Source organism: Tursiops truncatus, chromosome 12 (assembly GCF_011762595.2).
Source record: "Tursiops truncatus isolate mTurTru1 chromosome 12, mTurTru1.mat.Y, whole genome shotgun sequence".
Lineage (NCBI taxonomy): Eukaryota > Metazoa > Chordata > Mammalia > Artiodactyla > Delphinidae > Tursiops > Tursiops truncatus.
Genome location: NC_047045.1, coordinates 80,830,758 through 80,850,986, shown reverse-complemented (window position 1 = coordinate 80,850,986; position 20,229 = coordinate 80,830,758). Strand labels below are relative to the sequence as shown.

At 46.1% G+C, this 20,229-nt stretch overlaps 1 protein-coding gene across 1 annotated transcript in view; it reads left to right on the top strand.

The window, feature by feature from the left end:
• Positions 1-20,229, top strand: part of EZR (ezrin) — a 49,348-nt gene that overhangs the window by 8,713 nt on the left and 20,406 nt on the right. The window contains exon 3 of the mRNA XM_033867921.2: positions 16,240-16,323. Within this exon, the coding sequence (XP_033723812.1) occupies positions 16,240-16,323 (84 nt within the window). The remainder of the gene's footprint in view (positions 1-16,239; positions 16,324-20,229) is intronic.

Genomic DNA, 20,229 nt, shown 5'->3' with positions numbered 1-20,229 from the left:
CTGGACGTGTACTGTGAGTGCTGTCACCAAGGAGCAGGCATGGCTGGGGCTGAGGTCATGTTTTAAACAAGGCTGCTGTTCCGCGGGTCTTGTTTCTATGGAGAAGGTGGTAGCGTCTTGTGTCCCGTTTGCTAAGCTATTGTGTGATGACAGGTTTCTGGCATATGCTAAAAGAAAGCAATTTGTACCTGATGTTTGAGTTGCAAAGAGAATGTTAGATGAATGAGTTGTGTTTTTATCACTGATCGTTTAAAATTAACTATTGTCTGTGTCTGAAAGTTTGAGTGTAGATAGTTTTATCATTTGATCCCCGGTTGGTAGAGCCCCTCCCTGTCTACCCCTTGCTGCTTTATTTACTTCAACTTATTTCTACCCTGAACAGTGACAGATACTTGTTTCTTTGCTTTCTATCTTTCCTGGCCACAAAGTGAGAAGCCAAGTGCTTTGGGGGAAGAGAAAGCATCATTATCTGCTTCTAGAACAAACTTTAAATGCTTGCTTTATTGGCAGATAAATACAGGGAAGGAGGATGAGCGAGCAGGTGAACAGGCCTGCCTCTGAGTGGGCGACCTCGGGCGAGCATCCCAACCTCCCTGAGCCCTGCTTCCTCATCTGGGAAGCAGGATCCGAGGACCTGCCTGGCACAGAGGACAGAGTAAAGGTGGCCAACTCCACTTGTAACTACTGAATTCTAATCCGATTAAAAGCTTTCATACCTCATGATGGGCATTTTTTTTTTGACTTAGACTAATAATGCAATAGATTGGGCCTCCCCTTTCTCCTGCTCCCACATCCCTCCATAAAATTCCTTTGTTCATTCAACAAGTAGAGTACCTACTGTGCGCCAGCCAGGTTTTTTAGGTCCTGGGGATACATTGGTGCACAAAAGGGGAGCAGTACCTGCTTTCAAGACGCCCGCACTGTAGTGGAGAAGACAAATACCTGCTGTCAGGGAGTGGTGGGAGCTGAGGTCAGTTCTCATCCCGGCTTTGCCAAGAGGTACAGGTAGTTTTGTTCTTTCCACTGACTCTTGTTGCGTGAAGAGTTGAAACCGTTGGGCAGAGTGACTTAGGAATGGGCAGAGCGTGACATATTTTTGTTTGTTTTTTGGTAAATCACTTGACATTGCACCACGAACCAAGTTGATATTTCTCCAAGGACCTGTTTTCACCTAGGTTTGGTGATAAGTATGTCGTCATTTGCCATACCTGCTTGGATTCTTCCATCATTTCTCAAGCATGTGGTTTGGTGAAATTTATACTTTTTGAATAATATTTTGCCTATTGTACAATTATTGCATCTATAGGTTTTTTTAATAAAATAAGTCTTAGAAGGATATCCAGTCTTATTCCTTACTTTTTTTTTTTTTTGCGGTACGCGGGCCTCTCACTGTGTGGCCTCTCCTGTTACCCTTGTTCCTTACATTTTTAAAGAGCAAATTGAATCACAGATCACTTGGTAAAAGCTTAGGACAAATTTTAAACTGGAACCACCTCTTTATTTGTGAAAATGTAATATGTATGTTAGCCTAGTATCCTTGTTGAGATGTTTCATTGCCTTGGTTACATAATTACGGATGTTGTTTCTTGGGCGTTCAAGTATCTGCTTACATAATACATTGCTATTTGGGTGAGACACTTAAGTGGGACTTAGATGGGGAGATAAGGTGGGGGAAACTTGATGTTTATTAAGAAAGTGGCCAAACAGGGCAGTTTGGAAATATAATGGGATGACAAAGCTCCAAAGGGCATTATATGATTTACAAATCAACTGTAAAAAGAGAGTTTTGAGGCAATGGGGAGCAGTTGACTATTGACTAAAGTTTAAATATTAAGGAATAGTTTTTAATTATGTTGGCTATGACAGTGGTGTGGTGGTTTTATATATGTGTATGCTTATATATATGTGTGTGTGTAAGCTTAAAATATATTCATATTTAAAGTCCATTAGGGCTACATACCAAAGTTTTTACAAGTGAAATGATACACAATGGTCTTAAAATGTGCCAGAAAAAAAAAAATGTTTTAAGTGGTAGAAGGAGTAAATGAGTCAAGAACGCTGGAAGAGAAGTAGCCGTGTCGCAGGTGGATGCAGAGCACACGCCAGCTCGTCGCACTGTTCTCTCTGCTTTTGTGAATGTTTCGAATTTTTCAAAATAAAAAGGTGGGGGTTTTTTTGGTTTTTTTTTTTTGTTTTGCGGTACACGGGCCTCTCACTGTTGTGGCCTCTCCCGTTGCGGAGCACAGGCTCAACGGCTATGGCTCACGGGCCCAGCCGCTCCGCGGCATGTGGGATCTTCCCGGACCGGGACACGAACCCGTGTCCCCTGCATCAGCAGGCGGACTCTCAACCACTGCGCCACCAGGGAAGCCCCAAAAGGTGGTTTTTTAAAAGCATATTATAGGGGTGGAAGGGAAAGATGCTGTCACTTTTCAAATCACCAAATCCGTGAGTCACTAGAGAGAGAAAGCGGGAAGGGACGCTCCTTCCCCTGGGGTCTGGGTTCCCGGGGAGCCTGCCCTGCCTGCTGCTGGGTCCCAGGGAGCAGTTCTCCATGGATCCCCGGAGCAGAACCGCAGTTCTTAGACCTTTGGTGTTCTGATCAGATGAGGGACTGATTTAATCCCACCTGGGCCCTCTCGCCCTCCACACACCTTTTATTAAAGGAGAGCTCTAGTCAGAATTGCAGTCGACTTGGAAACGCACAGAACTGTTTGTTCCCGGCTAGTTCCAATACGGCTCTGTATTCCCACGATTTTTTTTTTGATGGGGGAGGGGGTGACCCAACTAGAAATAGGTCATTGTCTCAATAGCAGCATTCTCAAAGCTGAAAATTGGAAGTGAGCACACTCAAGCGTGGGGCATTACTTAGTGGAATTGTATGCAGCCGTTTTAAGAGATGAGTATGCAGTCAGTGCTGGGACTGGGGATGGGGGCAGGCTGTGAGGGGCTGAGACCCTGAGTAAATGCAGCAGCCCGTGAGCTGCAGGGGCGAGGTGGGCGAGAGCATTACTCCCAATCAGGGAATTAGGTGCGTAATTCTGAGCCCACTCGGGATGTAGCATGCTTGATTGGGACAGAGTACGAATTGAAGAGGTCTTTTTTTTTAAACTTCGCATAATTTCAGAGAGTGGTTTAAAAAAGCATAAATTCAGTTGAAGTGGCTTATTCGAGCAGATTTTGTTAGCTGGCTGATTTAGCTTGGACTTTTAAAAAATAAAACTATTGGGGTCTTACTCTCTATTTTTGATAGATAGCAAAAGTAAAGACTTTTTGGTCAAGTTCAGATATATCTTATCTAAGCTCCTTATAGGAGAAATGTTCTTTAATACTGCAAAATATTACGGCACATGTGATCTTAACTAGGGGCAAAGATTTATTTCAGAAATGGCGCAGGTTTAAGTATGGCTTATTTTATATGCCCTTCCCTAAAACAGCAGGTTAGCAAAGGAATTACGTTGTTTTGACACTTTCATTCTTCCATAGGCTTTCCTCCCATCAGATTAGAAAACTCTTCACAGACTTCTAAATTTACAAAGAAAACAGTCCACTCCAGGTGGAATGAGTCTGTAGGCCTTTAATTTCCTATGCTTTACGAGCCTGGAATTAAAATCCATCTACCACGTGCTAGCCCTCTTGGCCCTGTCCCTTACTTTGCGTCTTTTATGGGATCCTAAGTTTGTGGATATAATTAACCTCACTTTTCAGTGAACTAAATCGGTGCTGAAATATGTATGACACACCTAGTAAAACTGAAATGACATACTACAGAATCAAGGCTTCAGCAGCTTGTTAGATAAAGTGACCTTGAACGATCATTTATTTTGCCTCCCTTGGGGCGGGAAGAGGCGAGAGGGATAATGATTGTGTTTCTAGAAAGGAACAGTTTCTTTTGCAGAATGTAACATTCTCTGATTATGTATTTACCCCTTCCTGTGGAAAGTGGTGTCCAAGTGTCCTAGTTTAAATTTACACACAGGGTGTATGTCATTCCCCGTGTAGAAGAAATCAGTTCCTACTTACAGACACTCCCCAAAAAAGATCTTAAAAATCGACAGCCAATAGGTATCAGGAATATTATTTTTACATGCCATTAGCAGGTAAGGAAATCCCCACCAGTGTTACCGTGCAGCACGGATTTGGAACTTGGGTGAGAATGACAGTCCTTTCATTTTGTCAGGTGCTTGGAAAGCGGTTTCTTACTGCCTTCCATTTCCTCCTTCCAAAATTAGTGCCTTAGCCTGGTGAACAATGGGGAGGGCTTAGCACAAGCTGTTTCCCAAACCCCGGTTTTACAGTAGAGGAGGGAACTGTGACCCTCTTTTTAGTGGGACTGTTCAGAAGGTTCCTTTCCAGCTCTAAGGTCATGATTTTTCTCTAGTTATACTGAGTACAGACAGGACTGGTTTGTTCACTTTTTGTATCGCTAAGCAGGCTTGGCTGACAGGAAGTGGGTCTGGGGGCAGGAAGTGGCTTACTTTCAGAGGCAAAAGGAGCTGTTTAGAAAGACTTGGGAGTTCATTTCATGTTCTCGAAATTATGCGATGGATATTAGTGGATCTGAGCTCTTCCTATCTATATCTGTCTGTATATATACTTCACATAATTTTCACCCTGGAATTTGAAAATACAAACTTTTCAATTCAAAAGTTTAAAGTCATTGACTTACATTGAAAGATACAACTTTAGGACTAACATGTAAGAGCTATACAAATATAAACAGTTTTAGTAGATAAGGAAATTGCATAAGCCTTTCCAGGCCGCAGTTTCTCAGCCTTTAAAAGAAGGTAGTCAGACTAGGATAACTTTTTACCTCTCACCAAGCAATACCCATTTAGAGTCACCCTACGAAACAGTTACCCCTCCTCCCTTTTTTAATTCTTCTACCTAGAACATATACACGTATATAACATAAAAACAGGGTATACAGTATAACGTAACGTAGATACCCGAAACAGAAGTTGTTGGGAAATTCCGAGGCCCGGCTTTCATGTTTCACTCTGCCCTGTCATTGTCCACAGCGTATTAAGGACTTCGCTTTTACACTGTAAGCTTAGCCTAATGGTGGCGGAGGAGAGCAGCTTGGAAAAGGAGATGAGGGGTGTGTAGTGTTGGTTTTCATGGTTACCTTTAAGTTATCCTCAGTACTCCTTAAAGTGGTACTGAATTCTCTGTAAAATGAAGTGCCTACCCTAGGGCGTTGTGATTCTCGGAAGACGTGAGCTAAGAAACTGCTTACAGCTCTGTGGTTTATAAGAGTCAGTTTGGCTCGTTTGACACTGAACTCTGTAGTTATGACCTTACTTTTCATTAGTGATTAGCAGCTGGGCGGACACGAATCCACGGCTGCTTTTTCACACCTGGTGGAGAAGGAGTGGGCGGGGAGGGCAGGGTTGTTGGACTCCCGAAGGTCCACGACCTCGCCTGAGGCACTCGGTTGTGGTAGGTTAATTCACTTTCTTGATAGATAGCACCTACAGGGAATTGGGAGTTATTCTCATCAACTGTGAGCATCAGTACGCACGTCGCAGAGCTTGAGTTTTCCTGCTGGGGGAGCGACCACAGCCACAGGGGTTGGAGTATCTGGAGCTCTGAGATGGACAGCGGGAGGGAGGCTGGGAGCGGCCGACACAGGCACTGCCCCCCCCCCCCCCCCCACTTCTCGGTGACTTTCCAGACTGTGTAGCCCTGGGCATAGCACCGGTCCGTGACTCCTGGGAAGTGCGGATAACAGGAACTGCGGGCCAGCACTTCGACCTCCTTAGGAGTTGTCTCGAGTGGACTCTTGTCAGCCCTAACATTCGATGGTTTTATTATTCCTATTACTAGGCAATAAAAGGCTGGTGTATTTATTATCCTGGGATCGTACAGTTATATGAATACTTGATTAGAATATGAGTTTGTGTCTGTTGGCTGTGCTACAGACAAAATGGTGGTGCGCAGAATTCTTACTGCATCGCCTGGCACTTTGTGTTCTGATTAATTCCGTAGACTTTTTGCAAGATTTGTGGAGCTAGATGGCCAGTTTTCTTTGGCATTTGATAATTTTTCCTAAGCCTAACAAGCCATTTTCTTCACCTTCACTCAGTTTCTTCTTTAACCTCAAAAAAGAAGACTAGGGCTTCCCTGGTGGCGCAGTGGTTGAGAGTTCGCCTGCCGATGCAGGGGACGCGGGTTCATGCCCCGGTCCGGGAAGATCCCACGTGCCGCGGAGCGGCTGGGCCCGTGAGCCATGGCCGCTGAGCCTGCGCGTCCGGAGCCTGTGCCCCGCAACGGGAGAGGCCACGACAGTGGGAGGCCTGTGTACCGCAAAAAAAAGGACTAATTTTAAAAAGTTATTATCCGTTGGTGGTTAGGTTTGCCATAGCGTTATTAGTAAGATATACTGTTATTCACATCTTCTCTGAAGGTCAGTAAACCTCAAGAAGTCTGGTGTTAAGAGGTCGAGCTTACGCATGTACCCCTGAAGTTTCTAACTTTGAGGCCAGCTTGCCTTCAGGCACCCAGTGACGTGGATACTGCTGTTGTTGGCAGCATTTTACAAAGACCGATGCCTCCCTCCTGACTGACAGCAGAGTTGATGTCTGCCAGTACAGTCAGTATCAGGTTACTACGGACTTGACTCCAGTTAATGAAAGGTTGTGTTTTAAGAACCACATTTCTATTTTACTTGTCTTCTCTCTGTATAGTGTTTTAATATTTTGACATTGGTTTTATTTTGATCTCTCCATGCTTAAAAGAATGGTGTACAACAGGGTGTTTTCTCAGCTGCCTTTCTTGAATAGAAAGGACACTTTAAAGTGGACACACTAAAGTGTCCACTTTAGAAGTTGGACACTTCTAAAGAACAGCGTGCTTATTAGAAACTATAACGATGTAAACTATGGTCATTGGATTTTTAATGGCAACTACTTTTATAGAATTTTGTTGTTTATATAAACAGTGTTACTGGGAGCAGTGTTGCACATTTAACTAAGACAAACATTTTATTTAATAGATAGAAACAAACTTATCTCTATTAGCCATGACTGTGACAGCCTGTAAAGGGTTAGTGATACGGACAGAGAAGAGCTAAAAAACAAAAAATCCATTGCCTTTGGGGCTTTCCGACTTTGCCTTCTAAATTGGCTAAATTCACAGGTCTGCATTTCTACATTAAGCTGATTAAGGTTTGCTGAGTTACTGGTAATGTTTTACAGAGGGTGATTATTATTTGTAAATGACCACTGTGTGTCATCGCTAATGCTGTGATTTATTGAGCTGCAGTATGTTCATGAGACTGATTTTTATCTTAAAGATAAGGAGATCAGGATCCAAAGAGAGTACAAAAATTGGCATCCCTCTGTAGAGATACAGTTTCATTAAGAAAAACCTGTCTGCGAGTTTAGGTCTAGTACTGAACGAAAGTCTAGTAAAGGTATTTTCACATAATGGAGTATAAATAGTAGCAGTGCATACGTTAATCTTGCCAGGAGGAGTTGTGGCCGTTTGCTTGTTCAGGATCCTAGCCTAGCCTCTTTCCCTGAGGGCAGGGTCTGTGTGGGTGTGGCCTTGCTTATGAGATGGGAGGAGCTGAAGATGGATGGGCCCATCCCAACCTCCTGAGTCAGAATCTCTGGGCCTGGGGCCCAGGAAACTGTTTCAACAAGCTCTCCAGGTAATTCCTTTGTGTGTTCAAGTTTGAGGAGCATTGAGGGCCTGGGGAGAGTAGCATATGAGATGTGGCTGGCCATGCTTCCTGTGCACTTGCTAACAGACACCAGCCTTCATGAAGCCTGTCTGGTATTGCCGCAGTGAGCAGGGCTCTGGAGGGGTTAATGTTCGTCCAAGAAAGCGAAATTCAAAGATAGCGTTCCGGTAAAAAAAGTTGTTTTTGGTACTTTAATTGGGTGCTGGGCGATGACGAGTTCGGCACCAATTGGAGTTAAATGTGAAACAAGACTCAGTTTGCTGCTCAAAATTTACAAGAGCCTGGGCTCTCCCCTCTGCCCCGAGCTGGCTCCTGGTTTATTAACGGAAGGGGCTGACTACAGTTCCTGCGGCTGGAATGACTGCTGGCCTCAGGGGAGCGCAAGTGTGCACCTGGAGGAGACGTGTTTCCTGCTGTGGTCACAGCGGTTTGTTTAGCAGCTGTGGCACCTTCTTCCTGAGAACGTAGCATATTTTTACTCACAACTTAAATGAAACAGTGAACTGAAGTTGAATTTTAGTTTTAAAAAATTCATTTTCTTTCATCTTCGTTTGCCCCTAACATTGTTTTCTTATCAATTTGAATACCAAATTGACCATAGTCTAGTTCAAATGACTTGTTTTCCAGCTGTTTCATATTTATAATCACTAAAGCAGCACAGAAAGCAGTAAGATCCTCAACCCAAATGTCCATCAGCAATGAATGTATATAGAGACAAAAGTGAGACATCCAGACGGGGGAATGTTACTTGGCAGTAAAAAAAAAAAAAAAAAAGGAATGAAGGGCTGATACATGCTGCAACCTGGATAAATCTTGAAAACATGCTAAGTGACAGAAGCAAGTCACCAAAGCCCACATAGTGTATGATTCTGTTTCTATGAAATGTCCAAAATAGGGAAATCTGTGGAGACACAAAGTAGATTCTTGGTTGCCAGGGTTGGGGGGAAGGAGTTATGGGAGTGACTGCCAGTGGGCATGGGGTTTCTTTTTGCGGTGATGAAATGTTCTAAAATTAGATAGTGGGATTGGTTGCATAACTCTGTGAAGTTGCTAAAGGCCACTCAGTTGCATATTTTAAAATGGGTGAATTTTATGGGATGTAAGTTGTATTTCAACAAAGCTGCTGTAAAGAGTAATGACTCGATGAAAATCAAAATACAATGTCTCTAATTATTCAATTAAGTGAACCAAGTAGCATCTGAAGAAGGTTTTATAATTCATTTCAGTTGTGAGAATTTTTCCTCATCATACTCCCCTGCGTTTCTTCCCCCATTTGTGGGAGAAAGTTTACCATACTACTTCCTGTCAGAGCCTCTCGAAGTATTTGAAAGGTCTTACCCAGATATTTGAAAGCTGCAGAAGTTGCTGAAGTGGCACCTGCAGAAGAGGCTGGAATGTTGGGAAACAGCACGGCCACTTTAAATGACCGCGAAAGGTCCAGCTCTCAGTGTAATCCTGGCGGTGCTTAGATAGTTCTACTCAGACTAATTTTTGAGTAAATGCAGGTGTGATAATACAGGGATTAATCTGTCATCACTGAGTCCACTGCCTGCAATTCAAGCATTCAGACGTTACTCTTTGAATTTCCGTTTCATGGTTTTCCTGATTCCGCGTACATAGGAAAATCACTGCAAACTTTTATTTCCCCTGCAGTGTCCTGGCTACTAAAATTACCTAAACCTGGTTAGTCTAAGAAGATGTAAAACGGCTGCTTGTCTGTAAAGTTTGTGGAAGAACTGGTCTTGAACTTTTCCCTCCTGCCTTGGTGTTTAGTGTGGTGTGAATTTATTCTGTAAACAGTGTGATGGGGGCGGGAGGTTTTCTTACATGAAGTTTAAAGTAGTTCAGGAGGAAGTAGACATTTCTCAAAGGAAAAACTGCAGGACTAGATTTATTTACCAAAATGAGGAAAACGAGTGAGATAATTTGACAGCCAAAAATTCAGCAATCATACATGGGTTAGAAGTAAAATACAGTATTTTATTGTCAACTCAGTATCTTTTCTACATCTCTTAGACATTTAGAAGGCATTTTAGATACCAATTTGATAAAATGAAACCGAGAAGACTCAAAAATCATGTTCTTCCAAAGTGTATTCTGAAAAATACTGGTCCTTTGGGATATTCCATGGGAAAAAACCTGTAGGCAGAAGAATCTGGGAGACCTAGACTGAGGCACCATCTTGGAATTTCACAATTTGCATTAATACAGCAAAGACTCTCAGAGCCTTTCAGTTAAAGAAAGAAAGAAAGAAAAAGAAATAGAGAACCTTAACCTGTGTGACCCAAAAATACTGCTTTCCCACCCACCATACTTTGTCCCTCTCTCTTTAAATTCAGATAATTTTGCAGAAACTACACAGCCAGTGATTTGGATGGTGTCAGAAGCCACTCCTATAATTAAGCTACAGAATGTTAGAAGATCCCTTACAGATAGAGTCATTTCCATTTTATAAAGGAGCTGGGAGTGCCTCCTTCAGACTGGGGCTAGGCCCGGAGGCGATCCTGCCCACCGCCTGCTGTCAGGCCTGTGTCCCGTGATTGCCCAGCAAAGCGGGGACGGTGGATTCATTTGATTTTAATAGGGTGAATTGTTATTGAACTTATATTTTTAAAAAACAGCTTGGGGTTTAACACCTTTAATTCCCTTTTTTATTGGAAAAAGAGCTGTCAGTTGCATTGGAGCAATAAAACCTGTTCTATCCTCTGTGTCTGGTTAGAGAGTTACATCCCTGTCCTTGGAAATGTGAAAACAGGTGTGAGCTTTTCCTTTGTCCATGAAAACAGCCTCCCAGCCGGCTCGTAATAGTGGCATGTAGTTACTTATTTTCTCATGAACCTTCCCATTCCCTCTGCATGTGCACAGCTCTAGCTCCAATTGCATCTCACCTTGGGCCTTTGGACTTTAGACCGAGCATTTCAGAGCTGGAAAGGACTCAGGTCATCTCACCCAGACCCTCTCTTTGCAGATCAGAGAGCTGAGGCCCCAGGGAGGAAGACCTTCACAGGTCACCGTGCCATGGGGCCTCAGGGCTCCCAGGCTCTCGCCCACTGTTCCAGGGGTCAGTGAATCTGGCTGGTCCTCAAAATCATTTGAGTGGCTTTTAAAAAATACAGGTTCTTGGGTTGAGGCCCAGAAACTCAGGTGTTTGAGAAGCTGCTCTGGGGATTCTAATGGTTAGTCCTGAAGGACTGGGGTGTGTGGCATCTATTTGAGGGCCACCTATTTAAGTCGTAAGCGGCAGGCCGCCGCGCCCCCCCCCCCCACCCCCCAGGAGGCACTGATTGGTGCCTCGAAGGCACGCACGGTGCCGACCTGCTGCAGTGGGCTGGGAGCAGAAGGTGAAAGCTATTATGGTTCCTCAGCCTGTTGATGGTAGTTTTGAGCTGAGCTAACCCATAATGAGAATAGCAAATAGCATTTTTAAAAGGGTAGATTATTAAGCAGAAGGAAATTAGGGAGTATTACAATTAGATGTTCATCATCTTCATTAACTAAGGCAAAGGTAGGTGGGTTTATGTGTTGAATCCTGATATTAAACGAGATACGCATTATATAGTTAAGTGGCCTGGTGCACATACCTGTGAAACACCAGTCATTATATTCATGAAAAAAAAAGTGCCTGGTGTTTTGCTTAAATTTAAGAAGCTTTACTGGCTAGTTTCATTAGTTCTTGTTTTAGAAATAAGACGAAATTCATTGCTATTTTTGTTTTTAGGCATTTGTCTCTTGCATATACTGATACTTTAGTAATAGATCAGAAACCTACCTCTCTTATTGAAATGAAAACTCCTACTAAGCTGGCTACTATCAGAGGCAAAAAAGAAGAAAGATTTTTCTGCTGAATATGGTCAGTGTGAAAAACACACAAATACTCACTAAAAACCTCATTTTCCTCAAGGGGTTCAGACACCTTCAATACCAAGTTTTGTGTCTAGGATACATTATCTTACTCTAAAATTCTGACCCAGTGTATAGCTGTTTTTAAAAAAAAACCTTGTTATTTTATATCCGTAGAGTGCTAATGTAACTCTCATACTGAAACTTATGAATTTCCATTATAAATAGTGGACTATGATTATGTCTGGTTCCTTTTAGATTCTAACATTTTGGAACTGTAACTACAGCTTTGTGCCGTAGCTTCAAAAGGAGTAGCATTTGGAGGAGAGACGTGAATTACTAAATTATCATCTACACCAACCACATGGCTCTCTGTGTGTACGTAATGGGTTGGGGTACATGGGCAGAATTAAACTTCTGTCACCACTGCCCCCACCAAACAGAGCAGAATGTTAGAAAGGGTTTCAGTATTTTGACCAGCCTGGCATAAACATTGCCCTTTTGGTGGGTAGATTTTAAATGACTAACTGCATACTGTACACACCTGTACCGCACATTGCTATGTGATTTTGCTGCCTTCAGAGAATATTGCCTTTGAGAAAAGTGTGTGATCTAGGGGGAAATACGAAGACAATAAAAATTGCAAACCGTGTGCTTTTCTCCAGCCTTTGCATGTGGTTTGGGTTTGTGTGGTGATACGTTTTACCCTGGACCTCCAGCTTTTCGTGGGACCATTCTCACATTTATCGTGCACAACCATGTCATCCCACTTTATTTCTGTGGCGCCACTGCAAACACGAGTGCTAGCTTTTTCCAGGTACACATTGAGTTCCCTAAAAACAATTGAGGGGCTTCCCTGGTGGCGCAGTGGTTGAGAATCTGCCTGCCAATGCAGGGGACACGGGTTCGAGCCCTGGTCTGGGAGGATCCCACATGCTGCGGAGCAACTAGGCCCGTGAACCACAACTGCTGAGCCTGTGCGTCTGGAGCCTGTGCTTCGCAACAAGAGAGGCCGCGATAGTGAGAGGCCCTAGTGAGAGGCCCGTGCACCGCGATGAAGAGTGGCCCCCGCTTGCCGCAACTAGAGAAAGCCCTCGCACAGAAACGAAGACCCAACACAGCCATAAATAAATAAATAATTAAAACCACATATTGTAAAAAAACAAAACAAAAAAACCCAATTGATTACCAAGGAAACCTAACAGGATAATAAAAAGGAGAGTTGGGATTTAGGTGTGTTTCCTTAATATGCCAAAGCCTGATTTCTTCTAAAGCCCCTGGCTAAGTGGACCAAAACATGAATATAAATGGTCCTGTCGTCTGAGTAAATGTTCCATCTTAAACTCTGATGAAAGTTTATGCTGTATCTCAGTACATTATTACAGATCCGTAAAGTTTAAAAGAATCTTAATAGTCTTTCTAAACATGGACCAGCTTAACATGCTGCTGATTAAGGCAGTGCTGTGCTGCGATCCTCAGTCAGGGTAGGAGCATCCCCTGTATCCAGAGGGCATTTTGGGGTGCGTGTGTGTGTTGGGGGTACTTTTAGAGGACTGGGGATGCCTGGTGTTTAGTGGGTGGGCTCGGGGATGCTAAACATCCTGCAGTCCTTGAGGTAGTCTCGCAGAAGGAACACTCGTGCTGGCCCAGAATAGCATTTCACCCCCGACCCCATGAGAGACGCGAGTAGGGTGACGACTAGTCAAGGGACACGCGCCCAATCCTTCAGGGCAGCTTGGCTGGAGATCATTAACGTGCTGTTCATTCGAGTGTTTAGCTTTCACGAGTTCTCCCGTCTCAACCTTGGTCTCAAGATTGTAGACCATGCACTGTAAATGAGATACACATATATTGATTAAAATTACCTTGCTTTTGTAATTTTAGGGGGTGTCTGAAAATGGACATTTTGGTGCCTCCCCAGATCAGAGCTGGGGGTTGCTCTTTCCGACGGGACTGGTGGGCACAGCGGAGGGGAAGGCTGTCTGCCTCCCGACACTGGTCCCAGCCGTGCCTGTGACTGCAGCCCGAAGAGCTTAGCCTGATCGCTGGCTTGACCCCTTTGTTTGCGGCCATACACCAGACTGCTGGATTGCCTGGGTGTTGCAGCTCAGGGAAGGAAGTTCCTGGAAAGACCAGAGCAAGTGAAGCTTGGCGGAATGTCTCACTGGAGCTGCTGATGGTCATTTTTTTTTTTTTTTTTTCCGCTTATTTTTGGCTGTGTTGGGTCTTTGTTGCTGCACGCGGGCTTTTCTGTAGTTGCGGTGAGCGAGGGCTACTCTTCATTGCGGTGCGTGGCCTTTTTTCATTGCGGTGGCTTCTCTTATTGCGGAGCACGGGCTTCAGTAGTTGGCGGCACGTGGGCTCAGTAGTTGTGGCTCTCAGACTCTAGAGCGCAGGTTCAGTAGTTGTGGCCCATGGGCTTAGTTGCTCCATGGCATATGGGATCTTCCCGGACCAGGGCTCGAACCCGTGTCCCCTGCATTGGCAGGCGGATTCTTAACCAGTGCGCCACCAGGGAAGCCCTGATGGTCATTTTAAGTGCCTCTGATGGGAGGTGCAGTTTTTGTGGGTTGCGCAGACCTTCCCAATCCACTTAATTTTTAAGAAAGTTCACTTTCTACATACTACTGGCTTGTTACATCTAATCTCAGCAAAGTATTCATTTTGCGGGTTCTTTGCTTTTTCAAAGAGTTGTGTGAACTTTGAGTCAAATATGAACCAGCTCAGTTTTTTTCTAAATTCCTGTTAATGAGTTTGCAAAATGGTTAAAAGTAGTGTGACGATCACTTTTTTATGTTAATTATTAGCATTGGTTTCCAGAGGTGACATTTTTTTCTTGGTCCTCAAATTTAGAGGTGATCGAGATGTAGGTGTTAGAGTCTGAAATCTCCTACTCGTGAACCTCTGGTCTCTTATATGCACCTTAACCAGGGTAGTGGCATTCGGTACACACTGTTTGGTGGTTCAGTTTCTGAATCAGTAGGTAACAGAGAAAGAAGAGCGTATCTGAGGCCCAGCACTTGTCAGCCCCGCGTCCCTCCACTTCAGTTTCGAGTGTGACAGTCATTGTGGGCTTATGAGTGTAATTTAATTTGGAGCTGCGTTTGTTACAGAACATTTGACTTTGGGGCTGCTTCTCACATCTCTCTCATGTGCCCTTGGAACCGTAATTGAGAGAGCAGCCATTTTGTGATTTCTTTAAATTATTGCTGGCAGGAAAAGGAAGAAACTTAGGTTTTTATATTTTAATAAACTTGAAGAATCCAAAATGTGCCTAGTCTTCTCAGTAAACTTCAGTTCTTTAATTTGTAGACTTGTGATTGGAGAGGAAACGTTTATTAAAATCTGGAAAATTATGCCTGACTTCTCTATATGTTATATCAGTCAGAGAACCTTTAAGACAGGCTGTATGTGTGTCAAAGTATCTCTCAATCATCACAGTCTTGAGTGTTAGGGGATTTTCGATTTGTAAAGACTAATTTTTGTTCAACTTAGACAGAGTCTAAGTATCCAGCCAAGGCATGACACACGTTCGGAACTCGCCACTTTTTAGTTCTTATATCAGGAAGCTAAATAATACATTTAGGGGACTTCCCTGGTGGTCCAGCGGTTAAGAATCTGCCTTCCGATGTAGGGGACACGGGTTCAATCCCTGGTTGGGGAACTAAGATCCCACATGCTGCACGGCAACTAAGCCCATGCGCCGCAACTACTGAGCACACGAGCCACAACTAGAGAGAGAAGCCCGCACGCTGCTAAGACCCAACGCAGCCAAAAATTAAATAAATAAATAAATAAATTTTTTAAAATAATAAATACAGTCAGTCAGTCTGTGTCCTCGTTACATTTCTGTCTGTGTTAGGACGAATTTGGAATGTATGTCTATCCAGCTATTTATATATTTCACGTGAAAAATAGTGAGAAGCAAGCATTTCTTAATGTTAAGCATTATAGCTGCTGTGTTATTTTCCTTTGGGACCGTGATACAAGGTAGCTAGATTTGCATGTTTTCCATATGCTAGCAAATTCTGGGTTTTTTCAAGCGATAAATTGGAAAATGACCTTGAAGTAAATTTCCTTAAACCACCAATATGGCACTATTAAAGACATTTTTTCAGGCCTTCCCATCACTGCCACCTTGTGACCTTACTATGCTAGCAATGCTTCCATGCTCCCACTGTCTTCATAATTACCTTTTCAGATTACTACATAGTATTCTGTCCTCTCCGATGTGTCTGTGACCATTTCGCCGTTTCTCTCTTCACTGTCGAGGTGGTTTCTGAAGTTGCTGGCAGCATGGTGCACAGACCCTCCTCTGTCCTCTCCCGTCACTTACAGACTTGGTGTGAACGCCCAGAGGCGGCTTCACTTAGCTGTCGTGGGGCCAGAATGTGAGACGGTGTATGGAAAATATGTTGACGGTTATCAAAGTATTTTGTAGAAAAACAGGCCTGAGCGCGCCTGTGCTTTATTAAAGCCACGAGGGCACACATTTGGATCCAGACTGCACGCGTAGGCACAGAGCTGGGGGGGTGGTGTGTGTTTTGGGGTTGGGGGTGTGTTTCTGTGTGTGGTGACAGGTATGAGAATGGGTGCGGAGGAGGGACATACTCTCACCACGTTGCCCAGGACCGTTGAGTTCAGGTGGGGCACTCGGAGATTATTAAAAACACCCGGTTAAGTGTAATGTGTTCCATTCTGTTTTCTAGATCAACGTCCGAGTTACCACCATGGACGCGGAGCTGGAGTTCGCCATCCAGCCAAATACAACAGGAAAACAGCTTTTCGATCAGGTTGGTTTCTGTGAACTTGAGAGAGCGGGTTCCCAGGTAGAAAAGAGTGTTTGTAGCATCGGAATCACTTTGCCGAGCGTATTTACTACCTTGGTTGGCTGCTAGCTTCTTGCTGTGAAGTAGACCCTGCCAGCGGGGTTCAGCTGCCGTAAACACTCTCCCCGGGGGGCCCCTGTTCGCAGTCCCGAGGAGAAGAGGCGCCGTGCAGTCTCCACGAGCCGGAGCCTCACCTGAGAGCTCTGGCTGCCGCCTCTCCCGCTGGGGTCTCCACGGTCCCCCTGGCCGTTTCCTGCCATCTGGTTCGCGGCCGGGGTGCAGTGGAGGACGGCGTGGGGCCAGGCGGCCTCTCTCCAGCACTCCCTGCAGCCGCAGAGTCCTGAGCCCCTCGGAGGTCAGCACACACCCTTCCCTCCAGCCAGGTAACAGCCCAGCCGCGCTCCTGCCCCTCTCTTCATGGAAGCTGAAGGTGACGCAGAGTTCTAATAAGCGCGGTGCACCACCGTGAGGGCCGTGATAACCCTTCCATGAAACGGTTCCAAGCTTCAGACAGAGCGAGAGCTACCTTTCTGGGCTTTGTAAATTCTGCTCTGGGACTGAGGACCCAGTAGGGCGCCGGGGCAGGGTGTGCGTTCACAGGCACCTGCACCGTCGGCGGCCTTCTTCCTGAGAGGCCCCGCCGGTCGGCCAAGCCATGCTCTGCATCCCAGCACCAAACTGGAAAGCGGAGCGGAGTCCTGGCAAATGTAGAAACTATAGGTGACTCACCCTGGGCCTGATGGGATCTCCCTTTCATCCCCAAAGTCAGCACCCAGCAGGTTAATTTCCCCAAGCCAGTGAGCAGGGCCTGGGGGCTCACACCTCAGCGGAGGGGTCGAAGGCAGCCTCCGCTCTCCCTGTGCTGTGATTTTGAGGCCATTCCCTGGCCGTGCCTCACCTGATAACGATAAAGACATTTACTGTCTGGGGCGGGACTGGACTTGGGGTGGAAATCTAAGGGTTTCTCCTGAAAGACAATCCTGGCACCATATGGGGGCAGTGGTGAGAGCACGGACGGGGAGGAAGCGGGGGCTCGGGTCAGCGCTGCCTGCAGCTAGCGCGCCCCTCAGTCACCAGAGTTAGTGTTGGAATTTTTTTCAGTATTGTGTGTTCCTGTTGTGAAATGCCGTGTAATCTGAGGACTTGAGGCTGGAGCGGACCTGTGGAACCGCTCCTGGAACCGCTCGTGGGTCAGCGGAACATGACTCGGTCTGTGTTAGAACTGTGGACGCAGAGGCCTGGCAGGAAAGGCCGTCTCCACAGCCTTGACCCCAGTTGCACCGCGCTCTTTGAAGATCCGCTTGTTCATACCTCCGCCATGGTGTGGTGAGGCGGGGATGCTCAGGCCCCGTCGGCGCACGTGGGCCGGCGCCCCTCCGCCACGCCGGGCATGTTTCCTCCTGAACGGACATCCGGGAGGGGCTGCGGGCTGCGCGGGGCTCTGCGTCCTTTCTCTGCTGCTCCACCTGATGCGCTTCTAGGTCTCGGAAGCTCATCCACGGGCCCAGCTGCCAGTCACTGAAATGTGGTCCTTAACTGGCATCGGTTGAAGGAGACTTGGAAGGTAGTTAGTCTGTCCGATTCTCTCCTACCCCCTCTATCACTTGAGTCTCCTCAGCAGTAGCTGTCCCCCAGCCCCTGTCCCAGTGCTGTTGCTTCGTCTGTGACTAGATTCTAGTCCAGGGCTCCGAGGTGACGGAGGCCCTCACAGAGACCATCGCAGAGGCCGGGCGGGGCCGTGGTGCTTTCCCACTACTGCAGCTGCCGAAGTGCTGAGAAAGGAGTTCCTGCCACGTGACTCTCTGCTCACTGTTTTCATCACCAGAAAGTATCAATAGTATTTTCCAGCTGTCGCTTGAGACTGACTTAAGTAGACACATCCCTGCCTTTGCCTTTCCCAAAACGTGCCATTTAAAACAACACAGAGGGGCTTCCCTGGTGGCACAGTGGTTAAGAATCCACCTGCCAATGCAGGGGACACAAGTTCAAGCCCTGGTCAGGGAAGATCCCACATGCCGCAGAGCAGCTAAGCCCGTGCACCACAACTACTGAGCCTGTGCTCTAGAGCCCGCGAGCTGCAACTACTGAGCCCACGTGCCACAACCACTGAAGCATGTGTGCCACAACTACTGAGCCTGCACTCTAGAGCCCGCGAGCCGCAACTGCGGAGCCCGAGTGCCACAGGTACTGAAGTCCGCGCGCCTAGAGCCCGTGCTCCACAACAAGAGAAGCCACCGCAGTGAGAAGCCCGCACAGTGCCACGAAGAGTAGCCCCTGCTCGTCGCAACTAGAGAAAGCCTGTGCGCAGCAACGAAGACCCAACGCAGCCAAAAATTTAAATACATAAATAAATAAATAAATAAAATAATAAAAATAAAACACCACAGAGGCATAGATGAAGGAATGGCCCCCACACCCGTCCAGGTGTGGCTTGCGTGCTGTGTGTCGGCTTTAGGCTGAGGTAGGGACATTAGAGAGAATAGTGATTGTATTTTTCTAGGAATGCTGGGTTTCCCTCGCAGAGAGGACTGACAGGTCAGTTTTTAGAATGGACTGCAGAAAGGAAGGTTGTTTACTTCTGTTTTGTTGTTTTGGGGGAGCCGTAGGGAGAGAAGTAGGGCTTTGAAACACGTTGAGGACAGTTGTCCTGGAAGTAGACGGAAGAGTCATACGTAAAGATGGGTGGCAGATCAGGGAACCCAGGGACAGGCTTCCACCGAGAGAGTGAGGGACCCGGGTCAGGTCCACCGCTCCAGAGTCTGATCGGCTCCGTGAAGGGGGACCGGCCACATCGGAGCAGATGGAGAAGGGGAGTCTGAAGATCAGCGAGGGTCTGACAGGCACGGGGCAGGGAAGTCAAGTGGACAGGAAATGGTTTCACGCCGGTCAGACCCAGGCTAAGGCTGCAGCTGGGTGGATGGAGTGGAAGGAGAGGTAGAGTGGCTTCTGTACATGGGGCTTTCTTGTGCGGCTTTGGACAGCCCGCAGAGGAAGGCGAGGCAGGTTTCGTATCCAGATGTTGAGATGGAGGTTTAGGAAACTAGCAGGATTGGGTATAGAAAACCTGGTCTTTCAGTCAGCTTCCTCTATACTTGGCTACCACGAAAAGCAGAACTGGGGCTTCACCAGACTTGCGGGGAGAGCTCTGGTAAGAGTCAAAACTGCCTTCCTGTCGCTTCGTGATGAGGACTCGGGTCTAGTCCCTCCTCCCCTTTTTTGGGTGAGTGAAGGGAGTGAATGAGCAGGTCATTCCCTGGCCTGTAGTAAACGGAGACTCGGGAGCTCCGCAAGCATCTGGCCCCACAGCCCAGGCCAGTGCAGAGACAGGCTCAAGGCAGACTTTGTTTGGTGTTTCAGTTTTTATTGTAAGTGCTCCAGATACCTGATTTTCATTTCTAGTGTGTACATCCCTCTTTCCCTTTAAATATGATAGAAACCATATATTTGAAGAATAGTAACCTTTTTTTTAAAGGCTTAACATTATATGTCATGGAATTTAAAACTATGCGGCAGAGTTTTGACAGTATTCAACAAGTGTCCACGGCAAGTTGCTTTTTGACTTCAAGACACAAGAGTAACCATCGTGGGGCTGTCAGTGTAATGGACCACAGGAGACTTTTGTCCTAGTACTGGAGAGAATTTTAAAAACGTGAAACGCACTGTGACCTAGGGCTGAATTCTACCTTCCTGTATCAGAATTTCACGTTTCTGGAGGTTGAAAGTGCTCGTCGCCCCTTGGCATGCGTGAAGCTGAGCACTCCCCCCCTTCCCTGGAAGCTTGTTGCCCGCCGCCTTCTATACCTTCCCGGGACCGCTGCTGCCCTGACCCCACTGAGCGGAGGCCCGGCCAGCTGCCGAGGAGCAGAGACG